Here is a 25,338-nt window from a genome sequence, read left to right on the forward strand (position 1 = left end):
AACAAATGTTTCAGTATTTACCCTCATGAAGCCTAAGAACTCAATGTAACCTTAACTGATTCTTAATAGAATTTTAAAGTAGTGTAAAAGAAGCTTTAGACAGTGATTCTTCCCCTTAAAAAGAAAATTTAAAACATGAGGTTAGGCATTCCCGTCGTCGTTGTTGTGGCTCAGTGGTTAATGAATCCAACTAGAAACTGGGGGGTTGTGGGTTTGATCTCTGGCCTCTCTCGGTGGGTTAAGGATCTGGTGTTGCGATGAGCTGTGGCGTAGGTCGCAGATGCAGAGCAGATCTGGCATTGCTCTGACTCTGGCTCTGGCTGGTGGCTACAGCTCCAATTAGACCCCTAGCCTGGGAAGTTACATAAGCCGCATGTGCGGCCCTAGAAAAAAATAAAGTATAAGGTTAGATGTGTTTTCTGTTGCATTAATTCAGTGTATACACTATAGTGCAAGTCACGTTTTAAAAATTACCCTGGGGGGTTCCCGTCGTGGTGCAGCGGAAACAAATCCAACTTGGAACCATGAGGTTGCAAGTTCGATCCCTGGCCTCGCTCAGTGGGTTAAGGATCAGGCGTTGGCGTGAGCTGTAGTGTAGGTCGCAGACAGGGCTCTGATCTGGCGCGGCTCTGGTGTAGGCTGGCAGCTGTAGCTCTGATTCAGCCCTTAGCCTGGGAACCTCCATGTGCCTTGGGTGCAGCCCTACAAAGAAAAAAAAAATTGCCCTGGGGAAAAATACAAATAATCAGGAGACAATAGAAGTACCTGTCATTTCCTGAAATGGTATTACTGTTCTTTTTAATTTGCCCTAAATATCTCTATAGTCAGTGTAAATGAAACCATTTTGCTGAAAGAACAAGCACCCTGTTCTGAAAAGTCAGTTTCAGCTTGCAAAAGTTAAGCATTTTAATCATTTTGGAGGAAACTGACTAGTGTCTCCCTGGGGGACCTCAGTGTTAACTCTATCCTTTCACTAGTAGAATTCCTCTAGCAATCACTCGTATAGTACAAGCTACATAAGGGATAGTTCTAATGAGCATATCACACACAAATATGAGGGGTTGGGTAGGAAGTATCGGCACCATTTTACAGGTAGGGAAACTAGAGCACAGAGATTAAGTGGTTTACCCAGAGTAACAATTAATACTTGAACTGAAGTTGAAACCACTTGGCGGTGTGACTTGCCTTCTCAGTCCCTGCAGAGCGAAGCTTTATTTTGAGCAAATTCATCTTTTCTATTTATGTGAAAAATGGAATGAGGAATCAAAATGCTTAGATTCAAATTCTGGCCCAAGCCTGACGCCCTTACTGTTTTCCTAAGTCCCGTATGTTTTTCGCTCTATTCTAGCACTTAACCTTGCACGTAAGTGCCTGTTTTTGATAGTAAATTGTTGGTTTTTAACCGAATGCTTAGCCCAGAGGCAGTAAGCACTTCCGAGAGGCAGAGGCAGTAAGCACTTCCGAGAGGCGTGAACGCATGGCTCCGACAAGCCTTCTAACTAGGCAAGTTCACATCTCGGCGCGTCATCCTCAGGCCCCCGAATCCTTCCCCGCTTCCTTTGTAAAACCGAGGAACAAGCTAACTCCGTGTGAAAGCACTCTGGCACCGACAGATGGCACGGCTGCATGGGGGGCTCTGGAGACCAGCTCCCCAGTCAACAACCCCAACTGGTGAAAACGGTAGGCAAGACCCTTTCAAGCCTGGAAACTGTCCTAAGGGCAAACAGCCCTGCGAGGAAACAGACAAACTCGTTAAGGACCCGTTTTGTAACATCTGCACCAGCAGGCAGGTCCCTCCTCTCATCTGGCTGATTTTTGAGGAGGTTGCAGCCAAGAGCACAGGGCCCCCACGTCCCCCACCTGAGGGGCAGGGTGTTTTCCCACGAGGTACAGGCTACCAGCCGAATGAAGAATAATTATAGAATTATAAAAGTGTACATGACAAAAGGCTTATTATTTATTTGCAGGACGATACGTATAAAAAATTGTCTTGGGATCTTTACCGCATCTTCCACTAACAGCACAAAGGAAGTGAAGGGTTGGGAGCAGAGCTGTGGTGAATGACTGCTATCTTCTGCGCTTGCCACTAGGTGGCACCTGTGGCTAACTCACTGGACCACAGGCAGTGCCACTTTTCAGATGGTATAGAGAAACAATTTTTGGAGTTCCCATCGTGGCGCAGTGGTTAACGAATCCGACTAGGAACCATGTGGTTGCAGGTTCCATCCCTGCCCTTGCTCAGTGGGTTAACGATCCAGCATTGCTGTGAACTGTGGTGCAGGTTGCAGATGCGGCTTGGATCCCGCGTTACTGTGGCTCTGGCGTAGGCCTATGGCTACAGCTCCGATTCCACCCCTAGCCTGGGAACCTCCATATGCCGCAGGAAGCAGCCCTCAAAAAGACAAAAAAAAAAAAAGAAAAACAATTTTTCCTTTCTTTTTAGGGCTGCACCTGCAGCATACTGAAGTTCCCAGGGTAGGGGTTGAATTAGAACTGCAGCTGCCGGCCTACTCCACAGCCATGCCAGATCCTTAACCCACTGAGCAAGCAGGAATTGAACCTGTGTCATCACAGATACTATGTTGGGCTCTTAACCCTCTGAGCCACAATGGGAACTCCAGATGCTGAATTTTAAATCTCACTTAATATTAAATAGCCACATGTTGGACAGCAAAGCTCCACACTCTTTTTCTCCCCCTCCTCCCAAGTGAAGTTTCCTCTCTTCAGAATTCTTCAAAACCTAAGCTGTACCCACAGCAGGGGTCTGTCTTCTTCAATGGTGCAGGTCTATCTAGATTTCTAGGCTCACAGAAGGTTCTGGTAGACAGTGCTGTCTCGACACAAGGAGCACAAATGAGAGATGACTGCAGCGATGGGGTGGGAGGTGAGGAGCACTTAAACAGCACCGGCAGTGGGCTCAGAAGGAGATGGAGAATGGCAACTGTCCGGACTCGACTGATTTTTTTCCATGTGGAGGGTGAAGAAGAGGGAGAAAGGCAAGGTGGTTGCCGGAGATACTGGTGGCACCATTCCAACCTTCAGAATACAAGGAAGATAACCATTTTCTTTGTCAACATGTTGGGGTAAAAGAGCCCAGGGGAGTGCAGGTAGACACACAGACTACACAGAAAGACAGCTGTGGTGCTGGAACACATCACTTCCTGCAGGGAAGAGAGAGGTTACCCGAGCATGGACGTGGTAACTGACGCCATGGCGTCGGGAAGGAGTAGCTGTGGGTGCAGAGAAAGGATGGCTACACTAGCACTTTAGGTCAAGCGAGTGTAGGAGAAGCATGCAAAGGAAATGGGAGAGCAGCCAAGAAAGAGAAAGGCTACAGCTCCCGGGAACTGAGGAGAAAGGAGTCAGCGGTTTCAAATGCAAAACATACACTGTAGATGGAAGTGAAACGTTTCCAGGGAAATTTGCAACATGGGAGTTCCCTGGTGGCTTAGTGGGTAGTGACCTAGCATTGTCACTGCTGTGGCGCAGGTTTTGATGTCTTTTGCATGCTTCAGGCGCAGCCAAAAAAAAAGAAAAAAGCAATTTGCAACAATAAAGTCACCTGTTGACTTTTATCAGAGCAGTTTGAGAGGGAGAAAAAAACCAACCCTGGACAAACTACCCAGGCATTTAGGAGAAAAAAAACCCCAACAACTTCAGTCTCATTTAATGCCCTATGTTTCAGGGTCACTTTGTTTTAACAGCCTTATCTGTATCCATGTTAATACAACTTACATGCAAAAACAGCAATTCTAAAAAAAAAAACAAAAACAGGAAAACACACCGAACAGTCAGCAAGACTCTTTGGTTAAGTTCTGAGTTAATGTTAATTTCTGAAGCTATTCCTCCAAAGGGGTGGAGTGTGAGGGAGGCTCAGCCAAATCCCCTGTGGTTGCTGATGGCCACCTGGAGGGCTTCTTCGACCCTCTCCATCGTGGAGTACTTCGGGAGGTAGAGGACACTGAAACAGGTCTGTGCTCTGATGGGGTCTTTTTCATTCATGTTTTCAGGACAGCAAAATGTTATCTTCATGTTCTTTAAACCTCTTACTTGAATTCTGTCAGTTCCTGTGAGAAACACTAAAAAGAAGAATTTAAGTGAGTGATCTGCTTCAAAGAGACCAACATTTATGGCAAGAAAAATGTTTACTCAGAAACACCGAGGGCCCACGTTCGTGCCCTGGGGACCAGTGTTAGGACCAAGTCTGACACACAGTCACTGCCTTCAAGCAGCTTACAGCCTGGGTGGAGTATCAGATTCTTGTGCAGGAAAGAAAAGCAGCAAAAGAAAACGAAGAGGGTGTGAGACAGCCAAACAAGGTGCCATGGAATCATGCACCAAGTGAGTGTGAGTGCCTTGCTTGGAGCAGGGAGAAAGCCAGGCTGGGGATGCTGGGGGCAGGGGCAGGGGCCCCACAGTTCAGAATAAGTTGCACCTTTAAGGAGGGAAAAATTGAGAGAGGCAACAAGGACGCAGGCGAAGGTTCAGGGCAGGGAAGGAGCTTCCGAGAAAAAGCTGCAGGGGGAGGCGCCCGGTGAGCTCCGGATCGTACAGACAAGAGAACCATCTGGCCAAAACGAAGAACTCTTGTAAGAGTTAAGATTGGGGAGTTCCCGTCATGGGGCAGTGGTGGCGCAGTGGTTAACGAATCCAACTAGGAACCATGAGGTTGCGGGTTCGATCCCTGCCCTTGCTCAGTGGGTTAACAATCCGGCGTTGCCGTGAGCTGTGGTGTAGGTTGCAGACGCGGCTCGGATCCCGCGTTGCTGTGGCTCTGGCGTAGGCCGGGGGCTACAGCTCCGATTCAACCCCTAGCCTGGGAACCTCCATATGCCACGGGAGCGGCCCAAGAAATAGCAAAAAGACAAAAATAAATAAATAAAAGAAAAATTAAAAAAAAAAAAGAGTTAAAATTGGGTTGTGTTGTTGATATAAAGCTTCATGTGACCTCTGTCTATTTGGGAGATTAATCCCTTGTCAGCTGATTTGTTTGCAGAAATCTTCTCCTGTTCTTTGGCTTATCTTCTCTTTTTTTTTTTTTTTTGGTCTTTTTTTTTTGTTGTTGTTGTTGTTGTTGCTATTTCTTGGGCCGCTCCCGCAGCATATGGAGGTTCCCAGGCTAGGGGTTGAATCGGAGCTGTAGCCGCCGGCCTACGCCAGAGCCACAGCAACGCGGGATCCGAGCCGCGTCTGCAACGCCAGATCGTCAACCCACTGAGCAAGTGCAGGGACCGAACCCGCAACCTCATGGTTCCTAGTCGGATTCATTAACCACTGCGCCACGACGGGAACTCCTCTTTTCATTTTTTTAATGGTTTCCTTTGCTGTGCAAAAGCTTTTACATTTGAAAAACGTTCGGAAGATCTAAATAGACATTCCCTCAAAGACATACAGATGTGCCAAAAAGCCCATGAAGAGATGTTCAACATCATTCATTATTCGAGAAGTGCAAATCAGTACTACAACGAGGGTATCCCTCACTTCAGTCAGAATGGCCACCATCAAAAAGCCTACAGACAATAAATGCTGAAGAGGGTGTGGAGAAAAGGGAACCCTCCTACTCTGCTGGTGGCAATACAAACGGGTTGAAACCACTATGAAAAACAGCATGGAGGTTCTCTAAAAAACTAAATACAGAATACCACAGGATTCAGCAATCCCACTCCAAAGGCATATATATATATCTGGAGAAAAACCGTAATTTTTTTTTTTTTTTGTCTTTTTGCTATTTCTTTGGGCCGCTCCCACAGCATATGGAGGTTCCCAGCCTAGGGGTCCAACTGGAGCTGTAGCCACCAGCCTACACCATAGCCACAGCAACGCCGGATCGTTAACCCACTGAGCAAGGGCAGGGACCGAACCCGCAACCTCATGGTTCCTAGTCGGATTCGTTAACCACTGCGCCACGACAGGAACTCCAGAAAACCATAATTTGAAAAGATATGTGCACCTCAGTGTTCAATGCAGCACTAACAACAAGAGCCAAGACATGGAAGCAATCGAGTGTCCATCAACAGAGGAGTGGATGAAGAAGATATGGTATATACATACAATGGAATATTACTCAGTCATAAAAAAGAACAAAATAATGCCATTTGCGGCAACAGGGATGGACCTAGAAATCATCATACCACCTGAAGTGAGTCAGAGAAAGACAGCTATCATATGAGATCACTAATACATAGAATCTAACTAAAATGATATAAAAGAACTTATTCACAAAACGGAAATAGACTCAAAAGATTTGAAAACCAAACTTATGGTTACCAAAGGAGAAACGCTGCAGGGAGGGGTAAACCAGGAGGTTGGGATTGGCATATACACACTATGATACATAAAATAGATTAAGTAGCAAAGGACCTACTGTATAGCACAGGGATATCTATTCAATACTCTGTAATAACCTACATGGGCAAATAACCTGAAAAGCAATGGATATATGTACACATATAACTGATTTACTTTGCTGTACGCTTACAATGAACACAACACTCTAAGTCAACCATACAACAAAATTAAAGCAAAGAAGAGTTAAGACTGAAAGTTAAGTGGAGCTTCTGGAGAAGTCTGAGTATCTGCCAACCACCGTGTTTTCCACAAAAATAACATAAATGTTTCTCAAAAATAAATAAGGAAATTGAGTAAGAAAATGAGTAAGTCATTAAACAAAGAAAAACCACCAAGTAGACACAGAACTGAGACCAAAATCTGAAGGTGCAGTGAAATAGTGCAGACAAGTGACAGTGCACAGCTTGGCTAGTCCCACAGGGCCTGGGTAAATGAATGATGACAAAACAACAGAAAGAAGGGTCTATATTCAGCTCAAGAAGAAAAAATTGGAAGCAGCAGGCAGAGCTGGGACTCACAGGGGAAAGACCTATAGTAACATCTACTTTTGCTGTTGGGATAACCTGGGAGGCAGGACCTTCAAGTGGATAAGTGGCTCCGACACTATGATTTGCTGCATGCGGTGCCCACGACAAACAAGGTTTTCTTATCCCACAAATGATGTAAGATTTCAGATCTACTCCTGATGTAAGAACTCAGCAAGGTAAAAATCATTTAAAACCACTGACACTGGCGGAGCAAGACGGTGGAGGAGGAAGAGGTCACGCTCACCTTCTCCCGCAAACGCATCAAAAACCCACATCTCCATGTGAACCGACTGGCACAGGACATCAACTCCAAAAAAGGGCAAGAGACTCCTGGCATAACTGAGTAGGACGCCAGAAAAAGAGAGACAAGGCATCAGGCCGGGACTCGCATTCCCGACAGGGAGCCGTGAAGGAGCAAAGGAAGCCACCTCTCGGACACCAGGTGGGCTGAGTCGGCGGGACCGAGAGCAGCGAAGCAGAGCGAGAGCCGCGCAGACCGGCTGCACCACCGGCCCCGACACCACAGCCCGAGACGCCCGGGCGGGGGCTGGGGCTGGCATGAGGGGCTCAGGGGTTGGCAAAAAAGAAAAAAGAGAGCACTGCAACCAAGCACCATCCGCTGTTGCTCTCTCTCCCCTGGGAACACACCCACCCTGCAGCTGCCACTGCCAAACGCTCTGGGTGACCCCCAGACACTTGGTCACTGTCCCTTCCCAAGACCCTACAACTAGGAGCAACTGGTGCAGCACCTCCTGTGTGGGCTAAGTGGGACGGGGTGCTTCTTGCGTGGCCTGCAGGCGGCAGGGGCAAACCCGCTGCAGTTATCCCTGATTCCAGAGGTGGGCATGGCCCACTGCCATTGGAGATACCTGAACAAAAATCACTTGCAACCCCATTCACCTCAAAGGCACCACAGAAGAGGGCATTGTGACTGAACACCACGTGCTGGTGCTCCACCATCTCCCGGAACACACCCGCCCTGCTGCTGCCACTGCCAAACGTTCCAGACAGTACCCACACGCCTGATCTCTGCCACTTCCCAGGATCCTGCAACCAGGAGCACCCTCTGCAACACCTCATATGTGGGCTAAGTGAGATCGGTTGCTTCATGCATGGTCTACAGGTGGCGGGGGCAAACCACAGTAGTTGTCAGACTCTAGAGATGGCCATGGCCTGCTCCCAGTAGGGGCCCCTGAACAGGCACCACCTGCGGTTCCAATCCCCTCAGAGGAGGGCACTGCAATCAAACACAAGCTGTTGTTGCTCTTACTCCCCTGGGAACTCACACACTCTGCTGTTGCAACTGCCAAATGCTCTGTCCCCTTGCAGATCTGCCTGGAGCTCATTACCACCTCCCAGGGCCCTGCAACTAGGAGTAGCCTCTGCTGCCTTCCTGCAGGTCCTTGCTGCTGTTGAGAGCCCAGCGACCAGGCATGGACTGCTGGCCCTGTCCATTGCCTCCTTCTCCTTGAAAACACACTGAGCATCCTGGGAATAACAGCCTGCTCACACCAAAGAAAGAGACAGCAAATTTTCAAACTCCCACACCAAAAATAAATAGTAACCCCCCCCCAAAAAATACAAAGGGTTATTCTTGCATACAAGTAGCCTTACAAGACTACAGTTTGGCGTCCCCAAACTCACAGAAAAAGAAAAACACAAGCAAGAAGAAGAAGCACAGAAACCATTCCCAGTTAAAGGAACAGAAGAATTCACCTAAAGCAGTCAACAGTGAAACAGAACTCTGCAGTCTGACAGACATTGAGTTCAAAAGGGAGATACTGAAAATACTGAAGGAATTAAGAGAGGATATGAACAGTAATGCAGATTCCTTCAGAAAGGAACTAGAAAATATAAGAAGGAGCCAAAAAAAAAAAAAAAAAAAAACTAGAATATCCATTTGCAGAGATACAAACTGAGCTAAGGGCAGTAAAGAGCAAAATGAATAATGCAGAGGAACAAATTAGTGACTTGGAAGATAGAATAATGGAAATCACCCAATCAGGACAGCAGACAGAAAACCAAATGAAAAAACATGAAAGCAATATATAAGAGACCTAAGGGATAATATAAAGCGGGCCAATCTTTGCATAATGGGGATTCCAAAAGGAGAAGAAAAAGAAAAGGGGATTAAAAATATATTTGAAGAAATTATGGCTGAAAACTTTCCAAATCTACAGCATACTGATACCAAGATACAGGGAGCACAGAAGGCCCCAAACAAGCTGAACCCACACAGGCCCACACCAAGACATATTATAATAAAGATGGCAAAAGTTAAAGAGAGGATTCTAAAGGCAGCAAGAGAAAAGCAAAGCGTTAATTGTAAGGGAACCCCATAAGGCTATCAGCTGATTTCTCTACAGGCCAGAAGGGAGCCGCAAGATAGATTTAAAGTGCTGAAAGGAAAAAAATTGCAACCTAGAATACTCTATCCAGCAAGAATATCATTTAAATTAGAAGGAGAAATAAAGAATTTCTCCAACAAACAAAAGCTAAAAGAGTACAGCAATACTAAACCCATTCTAAAATACTGAAAGGCCTTCTTTAAATTAAAAAAAAGAGAGAGGAAAAAAAAAAGAGAAAAAGAAGAATTGGGATAGAGGAAATCACAACTGGAAAGCAATCACTTCAATCACTTAAATCAGCCAGCATACAGATCAAAACATAAAGATGTTAAAAAAAAAAAGACATCAAAATCATACAATGTGGAGAAGAAAAGTAAGAAAACATATTCTTTTTTTTAATTTTATTAATATGTTTGAGCCTATATGAATACCAGGCAAAAGCAAGCAGATATAGGAAGGGTTTGATGTGCTTAAAAAACAGGGCAACCACAAATCAAAACCAAACATCACATTCACAAAAACTGAAAAGAAAAGTACTCAAGCATAAAACAAATGGAAGCCATCCAACCCAAAAAAGAAAAGAGAAACATAGAATCAACAAGGTTTAAAATGACAATAAATACATATCTATCAATAATGACCTTAAATGTCAATGGACTAAATACTCCAATAAAAAGACACAGAGTGGCAGATTGGATAAAAAAGCAAAAACCTTCAATCTGCTGCCTACAAGAAACTCATCTTAGGGCAAAGGACACATATAGACTGAAAGTGAGGGGATGGGAAAAGATATTTCATGCCAATGGACAAGACAGGAAAGCAGGAATTGCAATACTCATATCAGATAACATAGACTTTAAAGTGAAGGCCATAAAGAAAGACAAAGAAGGACTCTATTTAATGGTTAAAGGATCCATTCAAGAGGATATTAAAATCATCAATATATATGCCCCTAATACAGGACTACCAGCAAATACTAACAGACATAGAAGGAGAAAATGATGGGAGTACAATCGCAATAGGAGACTTTAACACCCCATTCACATCAATGGACAGATCCTCTAGACAGAAAATCAATAAGGCCACAGAGACCCTAAAGGACACAATAGAAAAGTCAGACTTAATCAACATTTTCAGGACATTACATCCAAGAAAATCAGAGTATACATTCTTCTCAAGTGCACATGGAACATTCTCAAGGATTGATCACATACTGGGGCACAAAGCTAACATCAACAAATTTAAGAATGCAAAAATTATTGGAGTTCCTGTCGTGGCTCAGCAGAAAGGAATCTGACTAACATCCATGAGGACACAGGTTCCATTTCTGGCCTTGCTCAGTGAGTTAAGGATCTGGCATTACCAAGACCTGTGGTGTAGGTTCCGGATGCGGCTTGGATCTGGTGTTACTGTGGCTGTGGTGTAGGCCGGCGGCTACAGCTTCAGTTCAACCCCTAGCCCTTGGGAACCTCCACATGCCCCGGGTGCGGCCCTAAAAGGACAAAAAAAAAAAAAAAAGAATACAGAAATGATTTCAAGTATCTTCTCTGACCACAATGGCATGAAACTAGAAATCAACCACAGGAAAAGAAATGAAAAAAACTTACTACATGGAGACTAAACAACATGCTACCAAAAAACCAATAGGTCAATGAGGAAATCAAGAAGGAAATTAAAAAATACCTTGAGACAAATCATAATGAAGACACATCCACTCAAAATCTATGGGATGCCTCAAAAGCAGTGCTCAGAGGGAAATTCATAGCAATACAGGCCTTCCTCAAAAAAAGAAGACAAATCTCAAATCGACAACTTAACCCACCACCTAAATGAATTAGGAAAAGAAGAACAAACAAAACCTGAAGTCAGCAGAAGGAAGGAAATCATAAAGATCAAAGAGGAAATTAATAAAATAGAGATTAAAAAAATAATGGAAGAAATCGATAAAACCAAGAGCTGGTTCTTTGAAAAGGTAAACAAAATTGACAAACCTCCGGCTATACTCACCAAGAAGAGGAGAGAAAAAAACCCAAATAAACAAAATAAGAAATGAAAATGGAGAAGTCACAACAGATGCTACAGAAACACAAAAAAACCATGAGAGCATACTATGAACATCTGTATGCCAACAAATTTAACAACCTAGAAGAAATGGACATCCTTTTAGAAATCTACAGCCTGCCAAAACTGAATCAAGAAGAAATAGATCAACTGAACAGACTGATCATTAGAAATGAAAAGGAATATGTCATAAAAACTCTCCCTACAAATAAAAGTCCAGGACCAGATGGCTTCACAGGTGAATTCTACCAAACATACAAAGAGGAACTTATACCCATCCTCCTTAAACTTTTTCGAAAGGTTGAAGAAGAAGGAACACTCCCAAAGACATTCTATGATGCCACCATCACCCTAATTCCAAAACCAGACAAAGATACTGCCAAAAAAGAAAACTATAGGTCAATATCTTTGATGTATATAGACGCAAAAATTCTCAACAAAATTTTAGCCAACCGAATCCAACATCAAAAAGATCATACACCACGACCAAGTGGGATTCATCACAGGTGCACAAGGATGGTTCAACATATGCATCAATCAACACCATACACCATATTAACAAAAGAAAAGTCAAAAACCACATGATCATCTCAATAGATGCAGAAAAGCATTTGACAAAGTCCAACATCCATTCATGATAAAAACTCTCACCAACATGGGTATAGAGGGAACATACCTTAACATAATCAAAGCCATTTATAACAAACCCACAGCAAATATAATACTCAATGGAGAAAAGCTGAAAGCCTTCCCACCAAATTCTGGAACAAGACAAGGATGCCCACTCTCACCATTTTTATTCAACATAGTACTGGAAGTCCTAGCCACAGCAATCAGACAAACAAAAGAAATAAAAGGCATCCAAATAGGAAGAGAAGAGGTAAAATTGTCACTGTATGCAGATGACATGATACTATATAAAGAAAATCCTAAGGACTCCACACAAAAACTACTCGAACTGATCAACAAGTTCAGCAAAGTAACAGGATATAAGATTAACATTCAGAAATCATTCGCATTTCTGGATACTAACAATGAAACATTAGAAAAGGAATACAAAAATACAATACCTTTTAAAATCGCACCCAAAAAAATCAAATACCTGGGAATAAACCTGACCAAGGAGGTGAAAGACTTATATGCTGAGAACTATAAAACATTCATCAAGGAAATGAAAGAGGATTCAAAGAAATGGAAAGATATTCCATGCTCCTGGGTGGGAAAAATTATTATTGTAAAAATGGCCATACTACCCAAAGCAATCTGCAGATTCAATGCAACCCCTATCAAATTACCCATGACATTTTCCACAGAACTAGAGCAAACAACCCAAACATTTATATGGAAGCACAAAAGACCCAGAATTGCCAAAGCAATCCTGAGGAACAAAAACCAAGCAGGAGGCGTAAATCTCCCAGACTTCAGGCAATATTACAAAGCCACAGTCATCCAGACAGTGTGGTACTGGTACAAAAACAGACACACAGACCAACGGAACAGAATAGAGAACTGGGAAATAAACCCAGACACCTATGGTCAATTAATCTTTGACAAAAGAGGCAAGAACATAAAATGGGAAAAAGACAGTCTTTTCAGCAAGTATTGCTGGGAAACCTGGATAGCTGCATGCAAATCAATGAAACTAGAACACACCCTCACACCATGCACAAAAATAAACTCAAAACGGCTGAAAGACTGAAACATAAGACAAGACACCACCAAACTCCTGGAAGAGAACATAGGCAAAACATTCTCTGGCATCAACCTTAGGAATATTTTCTCAGGTCAGCCTCCCAAAGCAACAGAAATAAGAGCAAAAATAAACCAATGGGACCTAATCAAACTGACAAGCTTTTGCGCAGCAAAGGAAACCAAAAAGAAAACAAAAAGACAACTTACAGAATGGGAGAAATAAGTTTCAAATGATGCCATGTGTCAAGAGACACGTTTCTACAATATTTTCTTAGCCTCTTTGCTGAAAACTCCATCTTGTCCCGCTTAACTTTACCCCATCTTCCTGCTTGGAAAACAGTCGCAGTGCTGGTAAATGACTTAAGCTTAAGAACAAAGACCTAAAGGCATAAGTTATTCATAGGGTCAGCTGAATGGGGACTTAATGCGTTGGTCTAGGCACGTGGGACCTGTGCAGATTGGCACAGCATGATACATCCTCTTAAGAATAAAAGAAAGAGGAGCCTCCTGGCCCCAAGGGGTTTATGAGGTGTCTTTAGCAGGATATGCATTAGCAAGGAGAACTGAGGTGCAAACCTAGGGTTACTGCAGATAGGCAAGCAGTCTGCAGAAGCACAATGGTGACTCTCTGGATGCTAAGCATAGACAGATGATGCCAAGCTTTCTCAAATGCTAACGACTGTTAAATGCCTTAAGGTCAGAATAAAAGCTTCATCAGAAACTGGCCATGTGACTTTTAAAATAACTTAAAAAAAGCTATATCCTGTACCTACAACCCCCTCCTCACTTGACAGAATCCTCAAGAGCACAATAAAAGCAGTGTGGTTTCTTGAGGTGGCGCTCTAGGTCCCTGAGACCTTGAATCCCCCGGTTCCCACCTTTACTTAAGATAAATGTCTCTGTGTCTTGTTTTATGTTAACTTTTTTCCTTAAATTTCACAGCACCCGTTCTTCAGCCCCATCCTGCTGAGCTGGTCTTGGCAGCAACAGACAAGGGCTTAATCTCTAAAATATACCAGCAACTTATGCAACTCAACAGCAAAAAAAGCCAACAACCCAATGGAAAAATGGGCAAAAGACCTGAATAAACATTTTTCCAAGGAAGATGTACAGATGGCCAATAAACACATGAAAAAATGCTCCACATCCCTGATTATTAGAGAAATGCAAATCAAAACTACCATGAGATACCATCTCACACCTGTCAGAATGGCCATCGCTAATAAGTCCACAAATAACAAATGCTGGAGGGGCTGTGGAGAAAAGGGAACCCTCCTGCACTGTTGGTGGGAATGTAAGCTGGTACAACCACTATGGAGAACAGTATGGAGATACCTTAGAAAACTATTCATAGAACTACCATATGACTCAGCAATCCCACTCTTGGGCATACATCCGGACAAAACTTTCCTTGAAAAAAAACACATGTACCCGCATGTTCATTGCAGCACTATTCACAATAGCCAAGACCTGAAAACAACCCAAATGTCCATGGACAGACGATTGGATTAGGAAACTGTGGTATATATACACAATGGAAAACTACTCAGCCATAAAAAAGAACAAAATTATGCCAGCTGCAACAACATGGATGGAACTAGAGACTCATACTGAGTGAAGTAAGTCAGAAAGAGAAAAGACAAATACCATGATATCACATATCTGGAATCTAATTTATGGCACAAATGAGCCTTTCCACAGAAAAGAAAATCATGGACTTGGAGAACAGACTTGTGGTTGCCAAGGGGGAGAGGGAGGGAGTGGGATGGAGGGGGGGCTTGGAGTTAACAGATACAAACTATTGCCTTTGGACTGGATTAGCAATGAGATCCTGCTGTGTAGCACTGGGAACTATGTCTAGTCACTTTATGATGGAGCCTGATAATGTGAGAAAAAAGAATGTATACATATATGTGTAACTGGGTCACCATGCTGTACAGTAGAAAAAAAAAATTGTATTGGGGAAATAACTATTAAAAAAATAATTTAAAAAATTTTAAAAATAAAAACACAAAAGAACTGAATGAGGGCTTAAGACTGTATCCAATTCACAAGTGAAAAGAAATCCCTCGGTTTTTAAAAAAAGGAAAGCAGAAACAAACAAACAAAAACTTACCAAGGAATTTCTTCTTTTCCTCCAATGTAAGTTTATGCAAAGCCTTCCAAAACATCACTATGGTGGGATGTGAATTGTCATACCCGTGCTCATAACGTGCATTCTAGAGAAAAATCAAAAAAAGAAAAAGTATTCAGGAAACAAACAAAAATTTTAATGCAAATTACAAGGCCTTTACGATGTACCTTTTCAAATGTTTCCCAGTCATAGTCTGTATTTCCAATAATGACATCCTTGAGTTCTTCAGGATGGAAAAATTCAATAATCTCCTTGTCACACACTCTGTAAAATCCTCTTTGAAACTCTTCATAAACTTCCTTCACAGAGATGTTGAAGATGTAGTCAACATACTTAGAAATATACTCTCTCCTTTAAGGAAGCAAAAAAGGATTTCAGCTTTTACTGCAATACCCTGGACAATATCGGAGGAAGGAGTAAAAAGAAGGATGAAAAAAGTAAGAGCTGGAATAGCTATTAATTGGGTGCTTGCCATGTGGCATGAACTGTTTGCGCTGTTTTTCATATATTATCTAATATCTTGATAAATCAGGCAGCTTCTTACAGCATTTTGGATACGAGGAAACAGACACGGTGAAGGTACATGAGAGCTCAAGGTCACACGGTTACGAGAACAGACATGAAGAGCAAAGGGCTGGAAGAATAAAACTTGCGCTGCCATCTCCAGGGAGTGGGCTCGGGAGATACGGGGAAGCCTCCCATTTTATTTTACACACTTCTGTACCGTCTGAATTTTTCACAGTGAATAATTCTTATTTATGGTTAAACACAGAGAGGGGATGTACACATCTCGCTACGATGGAGCAGCTGGTCACAAGGTTCCCAGGGAGAAGAATTAGAAAAGGCCAGGTAATATACACAAGCACGTGTAGCTCCAGGCTTCCCCATCTGAGTCCAGACTCTGGATCTAAGAGAGGGGAGCTCCCTGGGGTGAGCCCAGCTCTTTATGTGTAGTTTCTTCCTTTGGGTACATCTGCCAGTTCTTTCAGGGAAAGGGGTGGGGCAATCACTAACACCATGGATAAACTGGGGTACATTCATCGAACATGCCATAGAACTAGAAATGTTCTTTTTGTTGTTGCTGTTGTTTGGTAGGGCTATACCCATCACATATGGAAGCTCCCAGGCTAGGGACTGAATCAGAATTGCACCCACAGGCCTACACCACAGCCACAGCTACGTGGGATCCTTAACCCACTGAGCAAGGCCGGGGATCAAACCCGCATCCTCATGGATACTAGTTGGTAACCCCCTGAGCCAGAAAGGTTCTATTTCTTGATCTGCACACTTAGAATTGGTGTATTTTCTGTATGTTACACCACAATACAAAGGTTTTTAAAAGAACGATTTTAAAAATTAAAGAAAAATCTTTGGCTTAGGCCAGAATACTCCCTAGATTATCTCTTTGCCACTCTGACCAACTGTCAGGGGGACGGTGTATGATCCCAAACTCTGTGGCTCTAAATGGCATCCCATGAGGTGCTGGGAGGTCAAGATACCACAGTGACATCTACTACTGGTAACTAAACCAGTGTCTCCTGTGGACCAGGCACCACCACGGGCTATGCGGGCACTGGATACGCAACCGTGAACGCGACAAAGTCCCTGCCATCATGCAGCTCCTAAGAACCCGGGGAAACACTCAGCAAGACCTCCTAAAGGAAGGTAACGTGTGACAGACAGCAAAGAAGTAACAGGGATGGGGACAGCGAGAGAGGTCAGTGATCTAACAGGAAGCTAGGGAACAGCCCCTCCCAGAAAGCCCCTTCCCTCCCCGCCAGCACACAAATGCCAGGGGGCACACGCGTACTACCACACACACGCGTGACAACGGCTTTACCGAGAAAGGGTTAATCAAGAAAGAAAAATTATAATCACGAGGAATTTTAAGAGCTCAGTGCATAACTACAGTATATAAACAAAACGAGTATTTCACTTGTTTGTACCTACTTGTTACTCTGGTCAACGATGACGTCACTTCCATGAGGAATTAGGTCCACGCTGTCTTTGTCCCAGTGCATCTGGAACCACAAACGAATTTAGACAGTATCTCCAGTATAACCCCAATCAATCTACTATCAGCAAAAATACTTTGGAACACACCTCTTTTCCTCAAGAATCTGTCGAAGTGTACATTTTGACATAAAAATCATAAGGAATGGGGAGTTCCTGTTGTGGCGCAGTGGTTAACAAATCCGACTAGGAGTCATGAGGTTGCGGGTTCGGTCCCTGCCCTTGCTCAGTGGGTTAACGATCCGACGTTGCCGTGAGCTGTGGTGTAGGTTGCAGACGCGGCTCGGATCCCACGTTGCTGTGGCTGTGGTGTAGGCTGGTGGCTACAGCTCTGATTCGACCCCTAGCCTGGGAACCTCCATATGCTGCCGGAGCGGCCCAAAGAAATAGCAAAAAGCCAAAAAGCCAAAAAAAAAAAAAAAAAATCATAAGGAATGTACAAATAAAAATCAACACCTCTGCAGTTCCCCATGTGGCACAGTGGAAACGAATCTGACTAATATCCATGAGGACGCAGGTTCGACCCCTGGCCTCTCTCAGTGGGTTAAGGATCTGGCGTTGCCGTGAGCTGTGGTGTAGAAATTAACACCTTTATCATGTAGAAAGAAATGAAATTTTTTTTGTCTTTTTGTCTTTTTAGGGCCGCACCTGTGGCACATGGAGGTTTCCAGGCTAGGGGTCTAATGGGAGCTACAGCTGCCAGCCTACACCACAGCCACAGCAATGCCAGATCTGAGCCACATCTGCCACCTACACCACAGCTCACGGCAACGCCGGATCTCAACCCACTGAGCGAGGCCAGGGGTGGAATCTGCATCCTCATGGTTCCTAGTCGGATTCATTTCCACGGCACCATGATAGGAACTCCAGAAAATGAATTTTTGTAAAAGCCTGACTTGTCTATTTTAACTGATCATATGGAAAAATTAATTGGAAAATCGCCATGCCCAGTATTCTCTTTACACAGTACAGACCTAGTGTGGCATAGCTGCAAAAAAACGGCCACGAATTCTCCCATCCTGCTATTCAGGCCCCTTGGCAATGTGACTTGGCAACCCCTCCATCACGGGGTCGGTCTCTTCCGCTCTTGAACTTGGGTGCGGCCACCTGAAGCACTTTGGCCAAGAAGATCTGATAGGAGCAAAAGCTGGAAAAGAAGCTTGTGTGCTGGGGCTTGCCATCTCCTTCTGCTCTCTGTAACCCTGAGACCCCTCTGTGACCAAGCCTCAGCTAGCCTACTGGAGGATAAGGGACCACAAGAACGGAGACAGCCGCCCCCGCCGACAGCCCTCAACCAGCAGCCTGCTAATGACCAGGTATGTGAGCAGGGCCACTGAGGACCACGCAGCATGGCCAAGTCAGCCCAGCCCAGAGACCCACAGACTCCTGTTTGCTGTGTTAAGCCACCAAGTTACGTGTTGTCTGTTACACATAGTAAAATCTAACTGATATGTCCAGCTTATGAAAAAGAGGGAAAAACACCTTTTCTACTAGTAATTCAAACTTTTGCAGTTTTCCATGAAAGTTGAAGTATATGAGGGTGAATCAGATTAAATATGATCTACGATTGAGTTCTGTTACTCACGTTAAAATGGACATGAAATATTTTTCCAAAGTCGTCGTCTTCATAATCCAGGAGTGTTTGCAAACTCCTAAAGAACAAATAATTGTACTCTTAAGAAGTCAATAATCACGACGGCTAGATAGCTCTCCTCAAATAAATGTCAAGGTCACGCCTCTTCTCAAGGTGGGAGGTCAGGTTCAGTTCACCGCACCTGCTTCTGTGTGTTGACAGTCTGACTACGGCCAGATCTCAACTACAAGTGTGAGCTTAAGAGGTTTCTTTGCTATTCTGCAGGCTCCCCAACCAATTCTCTTCTCTCCACCCTGCCTTTACTCAGAGACTGCAGCCTTCTATGCAGAAAAGGATCGCCGACATGCCTACAGATACTAGAATGCGTTCAAATTGGTGTTACCTCTCATCAAGCTTTTATACCTTACAGAATAACAGATTTAATAATCAGGTACCATTTAACATCTTTGAGGATTCGCGGGTCCAAGGACCTTCTCTGTACCTCCTGTCCCAATATCCTCAAGCGTAAGACGGACCTAAAATTTGACTACCTTAGTTACCGCAGGGCATCTGTGAGAACAGAGGTTATGTCAGGACCAAGAGCAGCCAGCCTTTATAATCCCGTCGTTACAAATACTTTAACAGTGATACATTGCGTATTATATCATGTGCCCCTACACTCAGCAAACATTTATTAAGTACCTGACAAGGGATGCCAAGTTGAGACTGAGACAGTACTATCAATAAACCCTGAGAGGAGTAGGTAACACATGCTGATGCAAGCCTGCTACAGCGAGGCCAGATACATGCAGCCAGAAACGGTGCAAAAGGTACAGGTCCGGCTTGGGAGAGCTTGGTCGACTCTTCCTCAAGGAGGCACATCACTGGGGAAGGTCTCTGGGAGAAGGAGGAATTCAAGTTGATGTGGTTTTTTTTTGTTTTTGTTTTTTTTTTTGGCCTGCTGGACTTCTTATTACTGTGCTGTGACAAAACACTGCATCTTGTACTATGGTCTCTTAATAAAACAGATCATGTTTTATTTATTGTGTTTTGGGGGGGCTGAGGGAGAGGAACGGGGACTCAAGTGACAGAACTGGATTCATCACATAACACGTGATACTCTGTCAGTACATGTCCGTGTGTGGCTTATTTGCGTATTTACGGTGTCTATTTAGAACACCTGTGAACCTGCCTCCCCAGAGAACGACTGAATCGTTGTCCGCATCTTACACCCACCCACAGGGGGCCCCTCCCTTAGCCTATTTGTCTACCACCCCCCAAACGCTATACGAGCATCTACGGTTGGAAGATCATCATTTCTCTTCACTCAGATGATTTCTTGATGAACACAGAACTTCATTCATCTTACTTTAAATTTATCAGTCCTTCCATCTTGTACTTTTTTGTCTTGCTTAAGAAATCCCTTTGGTGAGAAAAGCATTTGTCCATAATTGCATCACTTTTCCATCCAATGTTTAAGTCCTTTACCCACATGCAGTTGATTTTTGTACATGCATTTATTGAGCAGTACTGCTACTCCCATTGATCTGATATGCTACCTCTTAACAAAGGGCCATGAGTATAGGGGTCAGTTTCTATAGCCCCTGCCCACTGGAAAGCCTGTATCAATACCATACAGTCCTAATTAATATAGCTAATGATTTTTTTTTTTTTTTTTGTCTTTTTGCCATTTCTAGGGCCGCTCCTGCGGCATGTGGAGGTTCCCAGGCTAGGGGTCGAATCAGAGCTGTAGCCACCGGCCTACGCCACAGCCACAGCAACTCGGGATCCAAGCCATGTCTGCAACCTACACCACAGCTCACGGCAACACCGGATCCTTAACCTACTAAGCGAGGCCAGGGATCGAACTCGCAAGCTTATGATTCCTAGTCGGATTCGTTAACCACTGAGCCATGATGGGAACTCCCAGCTTTCTAGTGATTCTTGATATCTGCTAGGCCAAGTTCCCCATCCTTATTCACCTCACAAATTATTTCTGGTTATTCTTGGCCTTTGATCATCTGTATAAAGTTTAAGTCAGCTTATCAAGTTTTTTTTAAAGCCTGCTGGGATTAAAATAGAAATTTTACTGAATATGGGGATTAGTGATTCTCAAAGTGTGATCCAGACCAACGACTCAGGGAATCCCTGAGGCCTTTACAGAGCGGTCCACAAGGTCAAAACTGTTTTCATAAGATGTCATTTCCCTCCTTCACATTCTGTCATGAATCCGGAACAGTCTTCTAGAGGCTACTGATAGCTAACAGAACGAGAGTGCACTGCTGCACTGAAAATATTTATCACTTTTAATTTCTCATACTGTACATACTGACAGATGTACCCAATGTAAGTAAAAACTCTTTGGGGGGTTCCTCTCTTAATTTTTAAGAGTCTTGAGACCTAAAAGTCTGAGAAACGCTAATAATATAGATTTAATGGTCTTTACTAGGTCTATTAAAGTATTTAGCTTATTAGGTCTTCCCTGGCATAAGCATTATTTAAGTCATTTCTGGGTTTTCAGTGAAAAAAATAACACATTTGTCTCCTCCTTTCCAAATCTTGTGTTTCACTAATTTTTTTTTCCTCGTCCTATTAGTGTAAGTAGCATAACAAGTAACGGTTGGATTCTGGAGCCAGACTCTGTGTTCCAATCACAGACAGATCTGTCAGTCACTATGGGGCAAGTTACCTAACTTGTCTGCATTTCAGTTTCCTCATCTGTAAAACAGGGATAATAAGAAGAAGAGGGTCATACTATTGTTCTCCTTCTTTTAAAAATCTCCATAGCATTCCACTGCTTAAATACACCAAAAATATCCATTCTCTTAACTGTAGAACATTTCAGAGGTCTACATATCATAAACTATCTAATACAATTTGCATTAGCATACATACATCTTTGCATGATTGTGTATTTCTTTGTCTTCTGTCTTTTGTCTTTTTAGGGCCATACCTGCAGCATATGGAGGTTCCCAGGCTAGGGGTCAAATCAGAGCTGTAGCCAATGGCCTACCCCACAGCCACAGTAACATGAGATCCGAGCCGCGTCTGCAACCTACTCCACGGCTCACGGCAACGTGGGATCCTTAACCCACCACGTGAGGCCAGTGATCGAACCTGCATCCTCATGGATGCTAGTCAGATTCGTTTCCGCTGAGCCCCGAAGGGAACTCCTGCTTGTGTATTTCTGAACGTGGAAGGTCTAGGGGTAGAACTGCTGGGTCAAAGGAGCACATTTGTTGGGATTCTAAGCACAGGAGTCCCCTGGACCATGGTTTTACTGTCCACCATCTCAGTTATCTGTGGTCTACCCACTACAACTGGAAAAACATATTAAACAGAAAATTCCAGAGTTAATACCTCATCAGTTTTGAACTGCATGCCGTTCTGAGTAGCGTGCTGAAATCTCACACAATCCCTCTATCTGCCTGTACGAGACTCATCCCTTTCTCTGACCTATCTCACCTGTTAGTCACTTAGCAGCTGTCCCATGACCACCGCAGTATCACAGTGCTTGCATTCAAGTCACCCTTATTTTACTGAATAATGGCCCCCAAGCGCAAGAGTAGTGATGCTGGCAATTCAGGTATACCAAAGAAAAAACATAAAGTATTTCCTCTAAGTGAAAATGTTACAAAAAAAAAAAAAAAAGAAAAGAAAAGAAAGAAAGAAAGAAAAGAAATCTGGAATTCCCGTCGTGGCACAGTAGTTAAGGAATCCGACTAGGAACATGAGGTTTCGGGTTCGATCCCTGGCCTTGCTCAGTGGGTTAAAGATCCAGCGCTGCTGTGAGATGTGATGTGGGTCGCAAACACGGCTTGGATCCCGCGTTGCTGGAGTGGATAAGCAATGGGGTCCTGCTGTATAGCACAGGGAACTGTTTCTAGTCACTTGCGAGGGAACATGATAGAGGATAATGTGAGAAAAAGAGTATATATATGTACGTGTGACTGGGTCAATTTACTGTGCAGCAGAAATTGACAGAAAACTGTAAATCAACTTATAATGGAAAAAATAAAGATCATATAAACTTAAAAGGATGGAATAGACTTTAGACTTGTACAATAAGATATTTTGAGAGAGAGACCCCACTCGCCTAACTTTTGCTAGAGTATCTTATAATTACTGTATTTTACTATTATTATTATTAATTTCATATTGGGCAGAATTTATAAGTTAGGTTTTATCTTAAGTACATATACATAAGACAAAACCTGGTATATATACGTATGGTGTGTGTGCCCGCCTCCGCCACAGCCACAGCCACATCAGATCCGAGCCGCATCTGCAACCTACACCACAGCTCAAGGCAGCGCTGGATCCTTAACCCACTGAGCGAGGCCGGGGATCAAACCCGAAACCTTGTGGTCCCTAGTCGGATTCGCTTCTGCTGCGCCACGACAGGAACTGCTCAACCTCCACTTTCATTAGCAAGTCCTGAAATTTGAGTGAAACTTTGCCCAAACCCTTGCTGACACTACACAGCATCAGTATTTCCAACCACACCTGGTCCATACTGGCCTCTCAGGTCACCATGCATTCCATGGTCACTGGAGGACGGGCCATCTTTTAATTTATGAGCCATTTCCATTGCTTCTTCTGTGGGTTGTTTTTTTGTAGACTGCTGATTTTTCTCACGGATGTGCAGGAACACTTTATACAGCAGGAAGGGTCATGAAGCCTTTCTATTCTATGTCATCAGTATGTTTTTGGAGGGGCTAGCTTGTCTTTTAACTTATGAATTAGTTTTCATTTTAAAAGTGATGATATAAAACAACTTTTAAAATAAACATCGCAGAGTTCCTGTCATGGCGCAGTGGTTAAGTGATTCGTTAACCAATCCAACTAGGAACCATGAGGTTGCGGGTTCGGTCCCTGCCCTTGCTCAGTGGGTTAACGATCTGGCGTTGCCGTGAGCTCTGGTGTAGGTTGCAGACGTGGCTCGGATCCTACGTTGCTGTGGCTCTGGCGTAGGCCAGTGGCTACAGCTCCGATTGGACCCCTAGCCTGGGAACCTCCATATGCCACAGGAGCGGCCCAAGAAATAGCAAAAAAAAGACCAAAAAAAAAAAAATAATAATAATAAAATAAATAAATAAATAAACATCGCTTGCAGGATTTGCACCAAGGTGTAACTTGTGCTCTGTCGTGTCTGTCTCTACAGAAATTAATTCCAAAGATTAATAGAAGCAGTGCGAACTAATTATACAAAAAGTCAACTTTTTTAATTTTAGAAAGTTACATTACCATCTAACAATTCTTGCCAAAGTTAAAATTGGTGAAACTACCTAGAATGCTACTGTTGAACATGAAAATATTACTGGGGTGTGTGTTCAACATATGTTATGTGTCGTGTCTGTGAATGGGGTTGTGTCACACAAACGTCATTCAGGCTTCTGAAAAAGCAACTTTGTCAACTTACTGTCCCAAAACAGGGCTGAGTTCTTTCAAGTCTTCCAACGATGGCTCTTGGTCCAACAGTTTCTTAAACAGAGCCAGTGGGAAAGGGATGTTGGCAACATTGCAATTGAACAAAGAAAGTCCACAAAGAATCCCAAAGAAGAAATAACTCTTATTCTCAAATTTAGGCTGAAAAGAGAAGAAAAAAAAAAAACCTTAATGTATTATGTATTTTTACCAGTGCAATGGAACATTTATATTAGGTAAACATTTTTTCCCCTTCCGCAAAACAGAATCACAAATTAAGAGCAAAAATCTTCAGATGAAAATACGTAAAGGGTTTAAAGTCAATCATTAGGTCCATTTAAATCCCTGCCACGGTTTCAGTACGAAAAGCATTACCAGGGTGGGGGTGAGGGGACAGGGGGGTTGTTGCTTAGGGGGAACAACTGCAATGAGCAGCAGACTCGCCCCAGAGAGGGAACGCACCGTGTAAAGGACATGGACACTAAGAGTGTGTTAGAGCCCTCAGATTTGCGCAGGTACTAGACCTTGTTATCCTGACCACTAAAAAGAAATAACCATCACCACCACGGCAATGACGGGACAAATGCATCAAATCGACATGCCGTCCACCTTAAATTTATACAACGTTGTATGTCAAATAGTCCAGTAAGAAACAGTAAAAGTATTAAGAGGAAGAGGCTCAGTAATTCTCATAAAGTCAGTTTTCACAATTTCTTTTCAGAGCCTTTCATCTTCAAATTCACTGGGGAAAACAGAACATAAACAAAGAACGAGTGCCTGAGAAAGCAGGCGTTCCTTTTTCACACCTCTAATTCCACGCATGGTCAGACGCATCCCTGGCATAGGTTCTCCCGGGTGGACACGGGAACTCAGGGAAAGAGGATCCCCACGTCAGAGAATGAAGACGCATCTCCACAATTACACCTGCAACTCCTCTCCTGCAATCCAACAGCGGAGATAACCCAACTTCCGACGGCCCAGCCCCGCACCCTTTCTCTCAGGCAACACCGAAGCCAAGCAACGAGGACTCACCCTGGCAGGAAACCACATGCAGGAAGCGTCTTCGGGGTACGTGAACAAGCCGTACTCCGGCTGGGTCAGTTCTTCAAACAGACAGTGGAAGAACTCTGCCCGGACCCCTCCAAAGTCATAGCCGATTTCTCCACTGAAGGACACCTGAGGAGACAGGGCCGCGCTCTGGATGCTGCGTGTTCG

General features: G+C 43.7%; 1 protein-coding gene across 1 annotated transcript in view; it reads right to left on the reverse strand.

Moving 5' to 3' along the window:
- HERC5 (HECT and RLD domain containing E3 ubiquitin protein ligase 5) overlaps nucleotides 1,936-25,338 on the reverse strand; it is a 58,903-nt gene continuing 35,500 nt past the window's right edge. Inside the window, exons 18-24 of the mRNA XM_021100766.1 lie at nucleotides 25,156-25,299; nucleotides 24,119-24,285; nucleotides 18,709-18,775; nucleotides 17,061-17,131; nucleotides 15,278-15,461; nucleotides 15,093-15,195; nucleotides 1,936-4,079 (exon numbers count right to left, since the gene is read on the reverse strand). Coding sequence (XP_020956425.1) covers nucleotides 3,874-4,079; nucleotides 15,093-15,195; nucleotides 15,278-15,461; nucleotides 17,061-17,131; nucleotides 18,709-18,775; nucleotides 24,119-24,285; nucleotides 25,156-25,299 — 942 coding nt within the window. The 3' untranslated portion in view covers nucleotides 1,936-3,873. The remainder of the gene's footprint in view (nucleotides 4,080-15,092; nucleotides 15,196-15,277; nucleotides 15,462-17,060; nucleotides 17,132-18,708; nucleotides 18,776-24,118; nucleotides 24,286-25,155; nucleotides 25,300-25,338) is intronic.

This window comes from Sus scrofa, chromosome 8 (assembly GCF_000003025.6).
Source record: "Sus scrofa isolate TJ Tabasco breed Duroc chromosome 8, Sscrofa11.1, whole genome shotgun sequence".
In the NCBI taxonomy this organism is placed as follows: domain Eukaryota; kingdom Metazoa; phylum Chordata; class Mammalia; order Artiodactyla; family Suidae; genus Sus; species Sus scrofa.